Source organism: Arvicola amphibius, chromosome 11, assembly GCF_903992535.2.
Source record: "Arvicola amphibius chromosome 11, mArvAmp1.2, whole genome shotgun sequence".
NCBI lineage: Eukaryota > Metazoa > Chordata > Mammalia > Rodentia > Cricetidae > Arvicola > Arvicola amphibius.
In genome coordinates this window covers 79,624,110-79,639,760 of record NC_052057.2, presented here as the reverse complement: position 1 = coordinate 79,639,760, position 15,651 = coordinate 79,624,110, and the positions used below count along the sequence as shown (strand labels likewise).

At 39.8% G+C, this 15,651-nt stretch overlaps 1 protein-coding gene across 2 annotated transcripts in view; it reads right to left on the bottom strand.

Moving 5' to 3' along the window:
• Positions 1 to 2,642: 2,642 nt before the first annotated feature.
• Positions 2,643 to 15,651, bottom strand: part of Fbxl4 (F-box and leucine rich repeat protein 4) — a 71,863-nt gene continuing 58,854 nt past the window's right edge. For both annotated transcript variants that reach the window (XM_038347649.1, XM_038347648.1), the window contains exons 8-9: positions 9,126 to 9,438; positions 2,643 to 3,166 (exon numbers count right to left, since the gene is read on the bottom strand). In XM_038347649.1, the coding sequence (XP_038203577.1) occupies positions 3,003 to 3,166; positions 9,126 to 9,438 (477 nt within the window). In that variant the 3' untranslated portion in view covers positions 2,643 to 3,002. The remainder of the gene's footprint in view (positions 3,167 to 9,125; positions 9,439 to 15,651) is intronic.

Here is a 15,651-nt window from a genome sequence, read left to right as displayed (position 1 = left end):
CTCTCTCTCTCTCTCTCATGCCAACTCAGTATAGACCAGTGTCGGCACTAAGGAGTTTGTGTTTCTGGGTGTGGATGGTGTATATGTGCTGGAGACTGAATACAGGAGCACACACGTGGTAGGCAAGCTCTATTCTACTGAACTACTATGCTTAGTTGCTGGCGTTAATTTTGATGTTAGGGCACAATTAAGTGGAATCTTCCCATAAATGTATTTCATTCTTCCAATTAGTAGAGCCATGTTGCAAAAGGGTTTTCAGTTTTGCCTCTTAGCTACCAAAGCCTCAGAGTCGCTGTGTAGCGCCACAACACGTTTCCTGGCCTCTCTGTTCCAGAGTAGAAGCCACACTGAACACTTTCAGACCACAAGCTGACCATCGTCACTCCTCAAGCCTCTTCTGCTATAGTTGCCTCATTTGTAGATGAGGGTGAGCGATGGCATCAGTTTACAGTGTTAGTGTGAAGAATGAAGTGAGGGAGTAAACGCAAACCTCGTAGCAGTGCTTGGCACAGTCAGTGTTCAAGAGAAGGTAAGCTGCTAGATCAAGATCAAAGCTTGTAACCAATTACACATTCCCTAATCTTTGGATAAAACATTAGAAATCTCTATATCCATTCAGAGACAAAAATAACGTCCCAGTGTATGAAGATGGGAGCGAACCAAGCCTGCTCCCACCATGCTTGTCTCCATCAAATAGAAGAGCGGGCCGAGCATACCGCAGTCTCATCAGAATGGTAATTCTCACAGCCCCCTTTTCAGTGGACAGACTGTGCTAATCTTTTACTACTTTAAATTTCATATTACATTCTTTATAGTCTAAATAAGAATAAACACAGTAATAGTAATGTATGATGTTCACACTTTTAAAATGTGACAACTCAAAATACATACATTACTTGTTAAATAAATATATGCTGAATGCCTGCCATTTGCTTATGTATAAATTTACTAGTTTAACACCTTTGAGAGCAAAAGTGCCCTTATATGTACTAGTGAAAGTTGTAAATGAATTATACTATGAAAAAAATTTTCAGTTATTGCTATCCAAAAGCTTTCTGCAATGATAAGAATGTTCTACACCCCATGTCCAACATGGTAGCTACTAGCTGGCTGTATTCACCTAATGAGTTAACTGAGGTCTAGACCGTGCAAACTGGGAGGCAGCAGTTTAAATTAAAATACAATTAAACAGATAATCAGACAGTACAGATCTACAGGATTACCACAGGAGGACACATGGGTGTTGGAATATCACATTCCTGCATTGAGTAGAAAACTCTGCTACACTACAGGGTTAATAGGGCCCAACACCTGACTGCCACAAAGCATTTTTGTCTACCAAAGGAGGAAAATTCAATCAGTTCATTATGTAACAAATTTCCCCTCTCCTTCTGACCCTGAACTACAGCTGAATTTATTTAAGTTTTGAATCATAGAAAAAGTATAGATGCAATCCACATATATACTGTCATACATGTAACTGAGCAGTCTTAGGTGAAACCCACATGTATGTTTCCACACATGTAACCCAACAGCTTTAACTGAAGCCCACATATATGTTGTTATACATGTAACTGAACATCCTTAAGTGATGTTCACATATATGTAGTCATACATGTAAATGAGCAGCTTCACGTGAAATTCACATATATGCAACTGAGCAGCCTAAAGTGAAGTCCACATATGTTGTCATATAGGTAACTGAGCAACCTCACGTGAAATTCACATGTTGTCATGCATGTAACTGAGCAGTCTTAAGCCTCGAGGGCAGATCCATAGGGCATCTGCTCAGCAGCTGGAGAATGACTTCAGTTAGCAGTTTACCCCTTGTACTAGGATATGCCTCTGTTTTCATACAGCCAGCAGTCAAAGAAAGATAAAGACAGAGATGGGAAAAGCACTTATTTTCCAGCTTAACAATATAGCAGCTTTAAAAAGTCTCATAAGAAGCCTTACAACGTTGGATTTGAGGCTGGCCTGCGTTACACAGGTCTCAAAATAAACAACCAAACAACAACAAAAACCCAGTTATATTTACAAACAATAGTCTAGACAAAAGCAACTCTTCCCAATTGAATTTTTTTCACTTAATTTTTTGTTGCTTTGGCACTAGGTGAGCACTGTGACTCTGAGCTATGTTCTCAGTTCCTATACTTTTAACTGTGATGTGGGAGTCCCCTCTGCATGCTGTGAATACCATTGGTTAATAAAGAAGCTGCTTTCAGCCAAGACTTAACAGAATATAACCAGGCTGGAAGATATATATATATATATATATACACACACACAGAGAGAGAGAGAGAGAGAGAGAGTAGACTGTGTCAGAGAGATACCATGTAGCCTCTGCAGGAGACAGACACTGGATGCTGGACAGAACCCTGTGTAGGCCACAACCACATTGCGATACAAAGGATAATAGAAATGGGTTAATTTAAAATATAAGAAATAGCTAGGAATATGCATAAGTTAATAGGCCAAGCAGTGTTTTAATTAATACAGTTTCTGTGTGATTATTTCGTGTCTGGGTGGGTGGGAAACGAATGAGCAGTCTCTGCCTACATAACTGGCTCTCCCAATTTTCTATCTGGCAAGCTAAACACTTGCCAGGTCAGAAGGTTTAATAAAGACTCTTTACAAAGAGGAGATGTGCAAAATTACTTTATTTTCATAAACATTTTGATTATTTTATTGTTCAATGTATTCCTTTAAAATAAATTAGAGTATTTCCATATTATTCCTTTTACATACAATTATTGATTAAAGCATAGCATTGACCAACATAATGGGAAATAACATCAGCAAGTCACACATTTCTAAAGAAAAGTGCCTGCGATATTCTAAAGAACATTCTTTATATTTTAACTTGATTTAATGATTAATTTTACATTTTCCTTTAAATTTTACAAATGTCTTCATTCTCAATATTATATAAAATACCAAAGTCATCTCTCAAATAAAACCTCCCCAAAGCATGTTGATTTAATGACAGAACAGGTATGAAGTCACTGGGTAAAGCTCTTCTTTATGAACACTTTTGGAAAGCTGGCATTGAGTTCCAACACCGCCCTGCTGTCAATCTGAGAACAGAAGGACACGTCAAGGAGGGAAAGATCTTTGCAGGACTCCAGGAGCTTTCTCAACGACGCTGGACTCACCATTCTTGTTCCTGTTTAAGAAAACAAAGCATCAAAAAAAGTGCTAATAATGAGTTCCTCTGCTTTTAAGCTTATAGAAAATATACAAAATATAAGCTTATATTAAATAAGCAAACTTTCAAAGCAAAGCATTTTAAAACAAAATACTTCATATTAAACGATTTTGCTTAACAAAAGAAAAACTGACTATTCTCAGACAATTTGGCAATGAGAACCTCAACCTTGTCAACTCTCTACCATTCCTACGTCAACACCGTCCCTTTGTCCCCTCACTTCCCTGCATCACTGCCCCAGTGCAGAAAGGCTACTCACATCTCACCTAACTTAACTCATGGGCGACCCAATCCGCCCATTATGTAGCAAAGCTGATGATTCCCCTTCTATTACAGCTTAGCAGGAGCTACCATAGCAGACATGAGCATCTAGTTTAGGTCTGGGAAGGGAAAGTGATGCATCTGCCTTAGAGAGCTACTGATCAGGGCATAAAACAAACACAGCACAACTCGCTGTCCTCTAGTGGACGGCTGGAAGACAGATGAAGGACGACAAGTGACTTCTGCCAGGGTTAAATTTGCAGTGATTATAGTATATCCAATAGGAAGCTAAACTTAATAAATTATGAAAAGCATCTAATAACAATAGGCACTTAATAAATATCAAATATTACAAGAGTCTATGAGATGCTCTTTATAAAACACATCCTGTTTTAATTACAGCTTTTCTGGGAGAAACAATTACTGTCATAATACATAAGCACATTTACTGACAGAGGCATTAGGATCTGGGTTTGTCTTTTTGTCTGTTTGTTTGTTTTCTGTAGTGTTAGGGATCAAATCCAGAGCCTTGTGTACACTGAACAAGGGCTCTATACTAATCTACAAACCCAGACCAGGAAAACACAAACCTCATTCCATGTAACTCCTTTCCACACACCTTACTCTCATGGATTCCCATGCTGTAATTATAAGGTACTTCCTGCCACCTATTCGTACCTGGCCCCAAGTTAAACCTGCCCAGATTACCCCTGGAACTGGGATTCAGGACGGCCTCTACTTTCCATAACTTCAAGTTCCCTAAGACACAGAGAGCTGGACTGGCACTGCGATGTTTGGTTGTCTACACAGAAAAGCAGGAATAGCTTTTATGAGAAGAGAACAAGCTTCACCAGGAGGGAAGCATATACGGAAGTCATTGTGAAGAAACACTGGTCTAGGGCAGTGCAGGGCACAGGGGTAGGAGGAGCACGTAGGACAGGCAGACTGGCAGCACACAAGACCTTCAGAGGTCCAAGCCAGATTGGGGCCAGCACCAAGAGCGAGAGGAGGACACAGGCTCCACTTTAACCAAGAAGTTAAGTACAACTGATAACTACTGGCAAAGGAAATCAGTTTTCTCTAATGCAGCACCACATATATCAACCACAGTCCAGAGCAGGCGCCAAGCCAAGGCGCAGATGGCCAACACAAAACAGACTCCGTGGATGTGTGGTTTCAGTTTTTTTGTTTGTTTTTTAATCGTATTAGTGGTTTGGTTATTTATTTTAAATTTTGGTTTTGCTTTGTTTTTTGGCTTTTGAGAGAGAGAGAGACAGAGACAGAGACAGAGAGAAAGACAGAGACAGAACCAGGAAGGTTGGTGGGCATGAGACTCCTGAACTGAAGAAGAGTCCTGATGACAGAAGCAACATCCCAGCCTGAGGCTTTGTTCTGTCTCATAGTAAAAGCTAAGCTTCAACTATGGAAGACAACAATACAACTCCCTTAGATCAGGTAAAATATAACACAAGTGAAGCATTTTGTTCAAAATGTGTTAATTATGTATGACTTCCTGCTTAAAATTACTTAGAATCAGTCATATGCAACAACACAAGCATCATCTACTAATGTATCATAAATGTGGACATGGAGAAACATTAGCCCAAACCAAACCGAGATGCTGAAAATCTTCAGGTTTTTCCTTTGATGAATATTATGTAAAGAGGAAAGGATATGCAGGTACTCTATTAAAATTGAAACCCGTTATTATAAGTACTGACATATTACCAAAGACAGTTCAGGTGCTATGAGTTCATGTATTCTGTGATAATGTGTGAGCAATAATGGTAGCACCACTGGCACCTCTGGCGTGGGTTGCTTGCTGATGAATTCAGTGAAGACACACAGAATTCCAGGATTCTGAAGAATTATCAACAGATATATCTTGTGGTAGAACAATTCCTAAAAACTAGAATTGCCACAGGCAGAGATTGCAGGCTTTTTTTTATTTTTCTTTTTTCTTTTTTTGGTTTTTCGAGATTCTCTGTAGCTTTTTTTTTTTTTTTTTTTTTTTTTTTTTTGAGCCTGTCCTGGAACTAGCTCTTGTAGACCAGGCTGGCCTCGAACTCACAGAGATCCACCTGCCTCTGCCTCCCGAGTGCTGGGATTAAAGGCGTGCGCCACCACCGCCCGGCTCAGACTTTTTTTTAAAAAAACAAGAGTTTAACATTAAAACCTTTTCAACTCTAATTTGAATTCATTTTCTGTCCTTAATAAAATTGGAGAATACAACTCATGTAAATCTTACACTCTGACTGGACCCAAACTTGCTATTGAGAGCATGTAAAGCTTTTGGTTATAGTATACTCGCCATTGTATTCTCCCTGTGTCTGTCTTTCTCTCGCCCTAGGCCAATGTATCCATCCATCTTACAATGTATCCATCCATCTTACAATGTATCCATCATCTTACACTGTATCCATCATCTTACAATGTATCCATCCATCTTACAATGTATCCATCATCTTACACTGTATCCATCCATCTTACACTGTATCCATCCATCTTACAATGTATCCATCATCTTACAATGTATCCATCCATCTTACAATGTATCCATCATCTTACAATGTATCCATCCATCTTACACTTTCTACCAAGCAGTCATATCAGGACAACTGTTTATTACAAGTTGATTTGGCTTCCTTGCAAAAGGTCAACAATTAGGTGTTAGGTCAAAGAGGCAGACTTTATAACAAATTTATGGAAGAAATTCATCATGTCCAACAACAATAAAAATCCCCCAATACTAATAGAGAAGAAAAAAAAGAACAGATAATCACCCAATCAGCCAGGAGACAACCACTCAAATGACAGGACTTAGTAAGCACCTCTCACTAATAAAGTTACTTAAAGGTAACTACTCTCATCTCACCAATGAAGAGACATAGACTGGCTGGCTGACTAAACTAAAACACTAGCTCCAACTGTCTGCTGTGCTCAAGAAACACCCCTCACTGGGAAAGACATCCATAGACTGAGAGTCAAAGGAAAAAGTCAGTCTATCAAGCAAATGAAAGCCAAAATCAAGCTGGTACAAGCATTCTGATATCTAACAAAGTAGACTTCAAATGAAAACTAGCCAGGATAAAGCCCACTGCATATTAATAACTTTGAAGATACATCAATAACAATATATATGCAAAAATATTTGTACCAAATGTTAGAACTTATGATTTCATAAAATAAGCACTAATGGGCATAAGAAAATATGGCAGATACCCATTATAGTAACACTAGGTGACTTCAATATCCCCCTCTTATCTTTAATTAGGCAAAATTAAAAATCAAGAAAGAAATTTCAAAGTTGGGCAGTGGTGGCGCACATCTTTAATCCCAGCACTCGGGAGGCAGAGGCAGGCGGATTTCTGTGAGTTCGAGACCAGTCTGGTCTACAAGAGCTAGCTCCAGGACAGGCTCTAAAGCTGCAGAGAAACCCTGTCTCGAAAAACCAAAAAAAAAAAAAAAAAAAAAAAAAAAAAAAGAAAGAAATTTCAGAGTTAAACTATCTGGCAGATCAATTATTTAGCAAATGTCTTCAGATCCTTCCAACCAGAAGCAATGAAATACAGTCTTCTCATCAGTCCATGGAGTCATGTAGAGGGAGTCACATTCTAGGTCGCAGAGCAAGTGTTATCAAATACCCATGGCTTGAAATAATTTCCCACATCATCACAGTGAAATAACTGGAATCAACAGCAAGAAAATCTATAAAAATTCTTGGTGACTGAAGAATATACTTTTGAGTGATGAAAAGAGTCACTGAAGAACTCCAGAAATTTTTTTCTCAAATTCCTATAATCAAACAGAACTTAAAGCGCTACATACTAGAACCCTGAAAAATAGCTCAGGCAATCCTAAGTAAGGAAAAGAGCAATGTTTGGGTACCATAATACCTAACCTCAAACTGTTTACTATAGAGTGACAGTAACAAGCTGGCATGGTACTAGTACAAAAACAGATACACAGACTGTGTTGATTTTTGTCAACTTGACACAAACCTAGACATATCTGGATGGCAGAAATGTCAACTGACTGACTGACTTGTAAGAAAGTCTTTGGGAGAAGGGCCAAGTTCCCAGTGGGCAGTGCCACTTCTGGGCAGGTGGTCTTGGGTTTTATAGGAAAGCCACAAGGAAAGAGCAAGTAAGCAGCATGCGTCAATAGTCTCTGCTCCAGTTCAGGCCTCCACGCTCCCACATGAACTTCTGTCCTGACATCCCTCAGCAGCAGACTGTGATTTGTAAGTTACAAGATTAAATACCTTTTCCTCCCAAGTTGTTTCTGTTGTAGTGTTTATCATAGCAATAGAAAGCAAACAGGACAATGACCAATGTGGAAGAATACTTATTAAATAAATCCACATTATTTTTGTCACAGATGTCAAAAACATACATGAGAAAGAATGCTCTTCATTGAGGAAATCTAGCTACCCACCTGTAGGAGAATGAAACTAGATCCCTATCTCTTATTCTCTACAAAAATCAATTCAGACTGGATCAAAACCTTAAATGAAAGGCCTCTGGAAGGGCTAGGGGAAAACACTCCAGTAAACAAGGACTTTCTGAAAACACCCCAATCATAGAAAATTATCCCAAGACTGACAGACAGGATTACATGAAATTTAAAAACTTCAGCACAACAGATGAAATAATCACTAAAGAGACAACTTACAGAATGGTTAAAAAAAAAAAAAAAAAAAAAAAAAACCTTGCCAACTGCATGCTGGAAAGGAGATTAGAACCTATATGAAGAAATACGCAAAGAACACCAAAAGAGAAAGCCACCTAATCAATCAGTGTACTAATCAACTGCAGACAATCTCAACTACATTCCTGAAAAAAGTGTTAAACATCTTTAACCATCAAGGAAATGCAGATGGGAACCTCTTTTAGAGTGTGTCCACCCCCATCCCCAGCTCCTGAAGAATGGTTACCATCAAGCAAACAAATGTCAACAAATGACAGTAAATGTTGATGAGGGTGTGGGGAAAGAAAGTCTGTGGGTGAGATTGTAAACTGGTACAGCCACTATGAAAGTCAGTGCTGAGGTGCCTCAAAAAGCTAAAAACAGAAGCAACACACAACCCAACTATACTACTCCTGTGTACACATCTGATAGACTCAAGTCAACACACCAGAGTGATACCTTCAAATCTGTGTTATCACTGCATGTTCGCAGTAGTGACTGCAACCAGCCTAGATGTCCATCAATGCACAAAGGGATGAAGAAATTCTGGTAAACACATGTAATTTTATTCAGTTATGAAGAAAAAATGAAATCATGACACTTGCACGAAATGGAAGTCTTTAAATATAATTATGTTAAATGAAATAAAAGCTACATACCACAGGTTCTCTCTCATATGTGTACATTAGATTTACATTCACGCATTCCTGTTTACATTTAATTAGAAATTTTTATGACAGTAGAAAGGAGTAGTAGAGAGTTTAAGAGAGGAGAGCAGGGTAAATAAGAGTGGTGGAGCACATCTGACAAGGTAAGAGCCAGGAAGGGAGCTATGGTGTAATGAAGGGCTTTGGGGAGAGGGGAATGAGTAAGAATAAAGTAAACTGGTGAATGGATATAAAAATTCCATAACAAAACTCATCATTTTGTATACAAACTTAAAAATATTTATATATTGCTCCCTTACCTAATATGTCCAGTTGCTGTAATCTGGTACAGTTAGATGCCAGTTCTTCTATGTCTGTGTCACACACAGACCTGTTAGCTGTGAGAAAGAGTTTCTGCAAGTTTGGGAGCTGACGTGCCAGTCTGGCGAAGCACCCAGTGCTGCTCTGAAGGGTGGGACACCAGCCAAGGTCCAGTTCCTCGAGAAGCACGCACCCAGAAGCCAATTCTGCTATCCCGTTCTCTGTAAAATTCTTGCATCTCCACAGATCCAGGGTCCGGAGGTTTTTACACTTGGCTCCTATCATGCTGGCTATCACATCATAATCTTCAATCTGGAAATCAAACAATTCCAATTCTTTAGATGTCACATGCAGGGATATAAACAGCTTAAAACATTCTTTTTCTTCTTCTTTTTTCTGGTTTTTCGAGACAGGGTTTCTTTGTGTAGCACTGACTGTCAAGAAACTTATTCTGTAAACCATACTAGCCTTGAACTCAGAGATTTGCCTACCTCTGCCTCCCAAGTGCTGTGATTAAAGGCATGAGCTACCACTGCCAGCTCCTTAGAACATTCTTAATCATCTCTTATTGTTGCTTTCAAGTAAACACACCCATGTCCTTGCTAATACACATTTGGTTACTCATCCCACATCTCCCAATGCTTCAAAAAGCATGAGTTATGAGCTGGGCAGCCGGCTCATCTGATAAAGTGCCTGGCATGTGATCGTGAGGACCTGAGTGTGATCCCCAGCACCATGTAAAATCTAGGTGTGGAGTATACGCTTGTAATCACAACACTGGAGAAAGAAGAAATAGGAGGATACTGGGGCTTGACGGCTGGGTAATTTACCAAACAGGTGAGCTCTAGCTTTAGTGAGAGACTGTGCCTCAAAAAGAAAGTAAGAGGGGCTGGAGAAATGGCTCAGCGGTTAAGAGCACTGCCTGCTCTTCTAAAGGTCCTGAGTTCAGTTCCCGGCAATCACATGGTGGCTCACAACCATCTGTAATGAGGTCTGGAGCCCTCTTATGGCCTGCAGGCATACACACACACAGACAGAATATTGTATACATAATAAATAAATAAATATTTAAAAAAATAAACTAAGATGTCCACATTAACCTCTGGTTAATAATGACCTCTGGTAATAAAAGAGACGTCTTGATTGGGGTTGGGCTTTTTTGGGGTTAGGGAGAAACCTGGTGCCAGGGAAAACTCCAAGAACCCACAAGGATGACCACAATTAAGACTCCTAGTAATAGTGGAGAAAGTGCCTTAATTAGGGATCTATGGTGAGCAGACTGGTGACTTCCCTAACTGTCATCAGAGATACTCTATCCAGTAACTGATGGAAGCAGAGGCAGAGATCCACAGACAAGCACTATGTTGAGCTACAAGAGTCTTATGGAAGAAAGAGAGGAGGGATTATATGAGTCAGGGGGGTTATGATGGGGGAGGGACCCACAGAGGCAGCTGACCTGAGCTCATGGGAGCTCATGGATGCTGGACCAATAGTTGGGGAGCCTGCATGGGACGGATCTAGGCCTTCTACTTGTGTGTGACAATCATGTAGCTTGGTTTCTTAGTAAGGCTTCTAAGAGTGAGAGCAGAACCTCTCCCTGGAGCTTAGCTGACTTTTGGTAACGTGTACCCCATGCTGAATTACCTTGACTAAGGGGAGGAACTCAGTTCTGCCCCAATTTGATTTGCCACCTTTTGTGCAAGCCCATGGGAGGCCTACCCCTTTCTGAAGGCGACGGAAGAAGAGTGGATGGGGGGGCACAATGGGAAAGGGGAGGGGACGGGAGGAGAGGAGGGTGGGAAAACTGGTTGGTATGTAAAATAAATGAAAAAATGTTAACTAAAATTTAAAAGAAAAAAGAATGGAAAAAACCAAAAAGCAATGACTGTCAGGGTATACATGTATGTGCATATGCTTCTTCACAGACATGTGCACACTCATATAGACAAAAATTACTTAAAAACCCATTTAACAGAAGTAGAGAGAATATTAATGAATTAAATTCCACAGCAGTCCTCAGTCTCTCATGAACAAGTCGTATTTTTCTGCCGACCATTTTTGCATTGTCACAGCTATCTGTTGACAGGGCCTAGTTTCTTCTACTTTACATATGACTAGTGCACGCAGATGGATACTTCATCTCTCCCTGACAAACGTGTATACTTTGGTAGTTTCTAAACTGTGTGGAAATGCTGAGAGTAATAAGTAGGATGGTAGTTTGGGGCTCAGTAAGGATTTATAGACTGAACGTGCAACAGAAAAGGGCTTTAGACTATAGTATGCTAATCACTAGAGGTCCCCAGTACTTACTCATGATAAAGGATAGGCATCTAGTAACCAAGGATTAAACATTCCTACCCTTGTGCTTTCTATGCTTTAATGTTTCTTTCAAGGAGGTCATGTGACCTCATTATAATCAGGTATCAAAGTTACCACCAGAAGTCAGAAGGAAACAAAATAGTATTTATAATGACTTTTTCTTTTGGGTCATTTATGTATTCATTTTAAACATATATATACAGTCACTATGATAGACCACCCTATATGCTAGGAACAAGAATAACTTCCCCCATCCTTGAAACATTTTGCTTACAGTTTTAGAAAGACAAATAAATGAGGGGAAACAATTCAGTGATGCCAAGTGTGACGTAATAAAGCAGAGCGATGTAGGAACCCCAGAGGGTATCAGCGGAGGGTGGGAACGGTTCTCCAGGGATGAGGAGGCACATTCAAGGAACAGCACTGGGACTGAATGAGAACAGTGAGAGAGACAGGCTATGGAGAGAGCAGAGTTAAGCAGGGCCTGGAGATTTAGCTATGAAGGAGCTGAATTTTTATTTTATACACTGAGAAGAAAGGGACTATTTCAAGTTAAGGACAGGTATACGACTGACACTCAAGCAAATCCCTTTCTGGCTTTTGGAGGATGGAGATGCCCATGGCAAGTGAGAATGAGGAGGAAACATACCTGAGCGGACTGAGACAGTTCAATGTGACATCTCAGGGTCCTTGATGACGAGGACACTGAACAGATCTGGGGCTGTTTCTGAGTAGGGACTAAAGACTACACAACAGGTGTCCTCTAAGGTTCTGGTCTAACTAAGCAAGTGCATCTGGGGGACTCAAAGTCCACAACAAACCGGTCGGGGGAACACCACCACCTCTACAAGTGAGTTCACCTGCATAATTAGTACATCTGTTGCAGAATATTAGTTGAAGATGCATTACTTTTGTTTTTGCTGTTGAACATTTTTTCAACGATGTAAAGATGTGTTGCATTCTTTTATGCTGCATTTGTTAACTCTGTGAAGTTGTGATAGTATGCCTTTCTAAAACCTCTGATGGTCTAATAAAGAGCTGAATGGCCAATAGCTAGCAGGAGAAAGGATAAATAGGGTTGGCAAGCAATGAGAATAAATAGGAGGAGACATCTGGGAAGAGAGGATCGAGGAACATGAAAAGGAGAAGGAGAGAGGACTAAGAAGTAAAGAAAGATATAAGGGAATAGAGCAAGATAAAAACTCACAGGCAAAAGGTAGATGGAATAATTTAAGAAAAGCTGGTTAGGAACAAGTCAAGCTAAGGCCAGGCATTCATAAGAAGGAATGTCTCTGTGGAAGCTGGGTGGTAAGTCCCCCAAAGAGCCTAAGAGTAAAACAACAACAACAACAGCAACAGACATCCAATTAGTATCTTTAAAGAAGAATCGACCTTTCTGACATCCATGATATGATGGTGCTGATTCTGCCTTGGGGCACTCATTCACATGCAGAATGAGTCTCTACCAGCAGACCACAAAGGGGAAATCCTCCAACAGTCCTGGGTGTAAACTTTTCACAGCATCGTTAAACAAACAAGGAAAACAAAACCCAAGGCAGAAAAAATAACAATCTAACTGCCCATTTTTGTTAAATTGAAAGCAATCTATGTTTTTTTTAACTAGTGTGCAATATATTTTTATTTTGAACTTACTGAAAAATAGCTACATCGGGGTATTGAGAAGCATATGGCCCCCTGAAATTTTGGTTAAGGAGATGGCAAAAGATCCATTCTTAATAATGACAACTTTTCCATATAAAGTTGATTATTGTCCTCTCAATATCTGTGAAGAATTTTGATGGGACCTTGATGGGGATTGCATTGAATCTATAGATTGCTTTTGGTAGAATTGCCTTAATAATGACAACTTTTTCTAAATTACAGAAATAATTGAAAAGTGTTTAGATACAACTATTTTCTTTTTTGTTTTTATTGAGCTATACATTTTTCTCTGCTCCCTTCCCTTCCTCCCTTCTCCCTTTTTCCCCTCTTATGGCCCCCATGCTCCCAATTTACTCAGGGGATCTTGTCTTTTTCTCCATCCATGTATGTCTCTCTTAGGGTCCTCTTTGTTGTCTCGGTTCTCTGGGGTTGTGGACTCTAGGCTGGCTTTTCTTTGCTTTATGTCTAGAAGCCACTTATTAGCAAGTACCTACTATATTTGTCTTTCTGGGTCTGGATTACCTCATTCAGTATGGCACACCTATTTTTTTATTTAGTTATTTATTGAGACAGAGGGTCTCACTGTCTACAGTAGGCTGGTCTTGAACTCCCAATCATCCTGCCTCAGTCTCTCAAGCGCTGGGATTATAGGCATGGATAATTGTGCCTGGCTTTCATTGTCTAATTTTAAAGAGATATGTCAGGTGTCTCCAAGGAACTATCAGAAAGAAGACAGCTAATGTGACTAGGGGCAAGCAACAGGAAACCTAAGGAAATGCAAGCTGGTTCCAGGCAACTTTAAATTAGTCCAACAAACACCAAATAATGCAAAGAGCACATAGGCTATTTTTAATCATCCTTTCCATAGCAGAAAGAAACAACATTATTTTCAACAATACATTTTCCTTAGCCATAACTAACACTAACAATTCAACATGAAGATATTGCAACAGTTCAAATTTTTTGATACTAAGCCTTCAAAATTGGGCAGGTATCTTACACTTGTATCATACAAAAATTGAAACTAGTGTATTTCCAATCAGCTATCCGCTAACAGACTGGACAGCACAGCAGTAGAACCTACCGATGAATACAGTGTTCTCAGAGCATTACGTGTGTTCTCTTTTACACATGGTTCCTCTTCTGGTACCCACTGGGTAGAAAGTAGACAGAAATCCATTGACTGAGTTTTTACTTTTATTCTAAATTCTGCCTGCTCATGACTACTCAGAACATAGACTGTATTTCTTAGCTTCCCCTGCTACAAAGTGTGCCATGTGATTGAGTTCTGGATAGTATGAAGTAGTCTGAAAAGGCACGATATTTCTAGAAAAAGTCCTTAAGGGAGAGTACTGTGCCTTTGTCCCTTCCTCACAGTTTGGCATGGGAATGGGATGGGCAGAGCCCTATTCCTAACACCGAGGTCAAATGTGCAATGCAGTTTTCAAGAGCGAAGTCTAGATCTGTGAGGAATGAGGAGTCAAGCTGGCAAATCAGCCAGGCTTGTTTACTTCCTACACTCCACTTACAGGTAAGAGAAATAAACAGTCTTGTAGAAACAGTCATTGGAAGGTTTTACCCAATTTTAATCAGTATGCTTACAAATTTGCCAAAAGATTTTTAAAGATTAAAGATTGAAATAAACTAATAAAGCAAGCTTCAGATTGCTATGAGGCTTTATTACCTACATGGCATTGTTTTCTATTATAATAGATTATAAGATGTAAAGCTGGCTGGATATGAATGGTGTCCTGGAGCCTCTGGAGATATGCTGGGAATATGGCTTCTATGTGGTGCTGGCTATAAGCACATTTCCAAAGATAAAGGGGGCAGACAACAATTCCTAGAGCTGATGCTATTCATGCCTGAAATGGAGCTGAACTCTTCTTGGGAAAGAGGTGTGCTTACGCACATCAGAACGATACAGCAGAAAACTTGGTGGCAAACCAAGCAAAACCATAGTAATCTAGAAACAGAAATACAGTTCCTGTCAAATTCTGCAAACAACCTTCCCGACAAAGCTGCTGGACATGAGTTCATATGATACTGTGCTCCATGGGATTTAAACTAATGTAAAAGAAATAAATATGTAAAATAAATAAAACTAAAAATAAAACAAGCCCTCAAAACTTTAAAGGACTAATCATCTATTCAAAGTAATCGTTTTGTTCGCCTCACAAACTGCAGGACAACTCAGAGTTACCAAAGAGTGCTAACAACTAAAAGAGGGCCTAGGCTGTTAGGAGCATGGGCCAGTGTAGCAGCATCTCACAGTAACCACACACTTCATTGTGAAAACCGCCTGTTTACTGACAGGCTCCACTGCTCCTGTGTGCTACGCTCTAATCTATGTAGTATGGGAAAGTGAGTTCCATATTGAGGAAGGCTGGAAGGCAGGAGTTAAGCAAAGGCAAACTTTGTAGGGAACAATGCTACGTTAGCACCCCAAAGGGAAGGGACACCAGAGTCATTCCCTAAACTTCATCAGGAATCCCTGCTCTGCTCTAACCACATGGAAACTTTTATAATTCAATATTCTTCAGG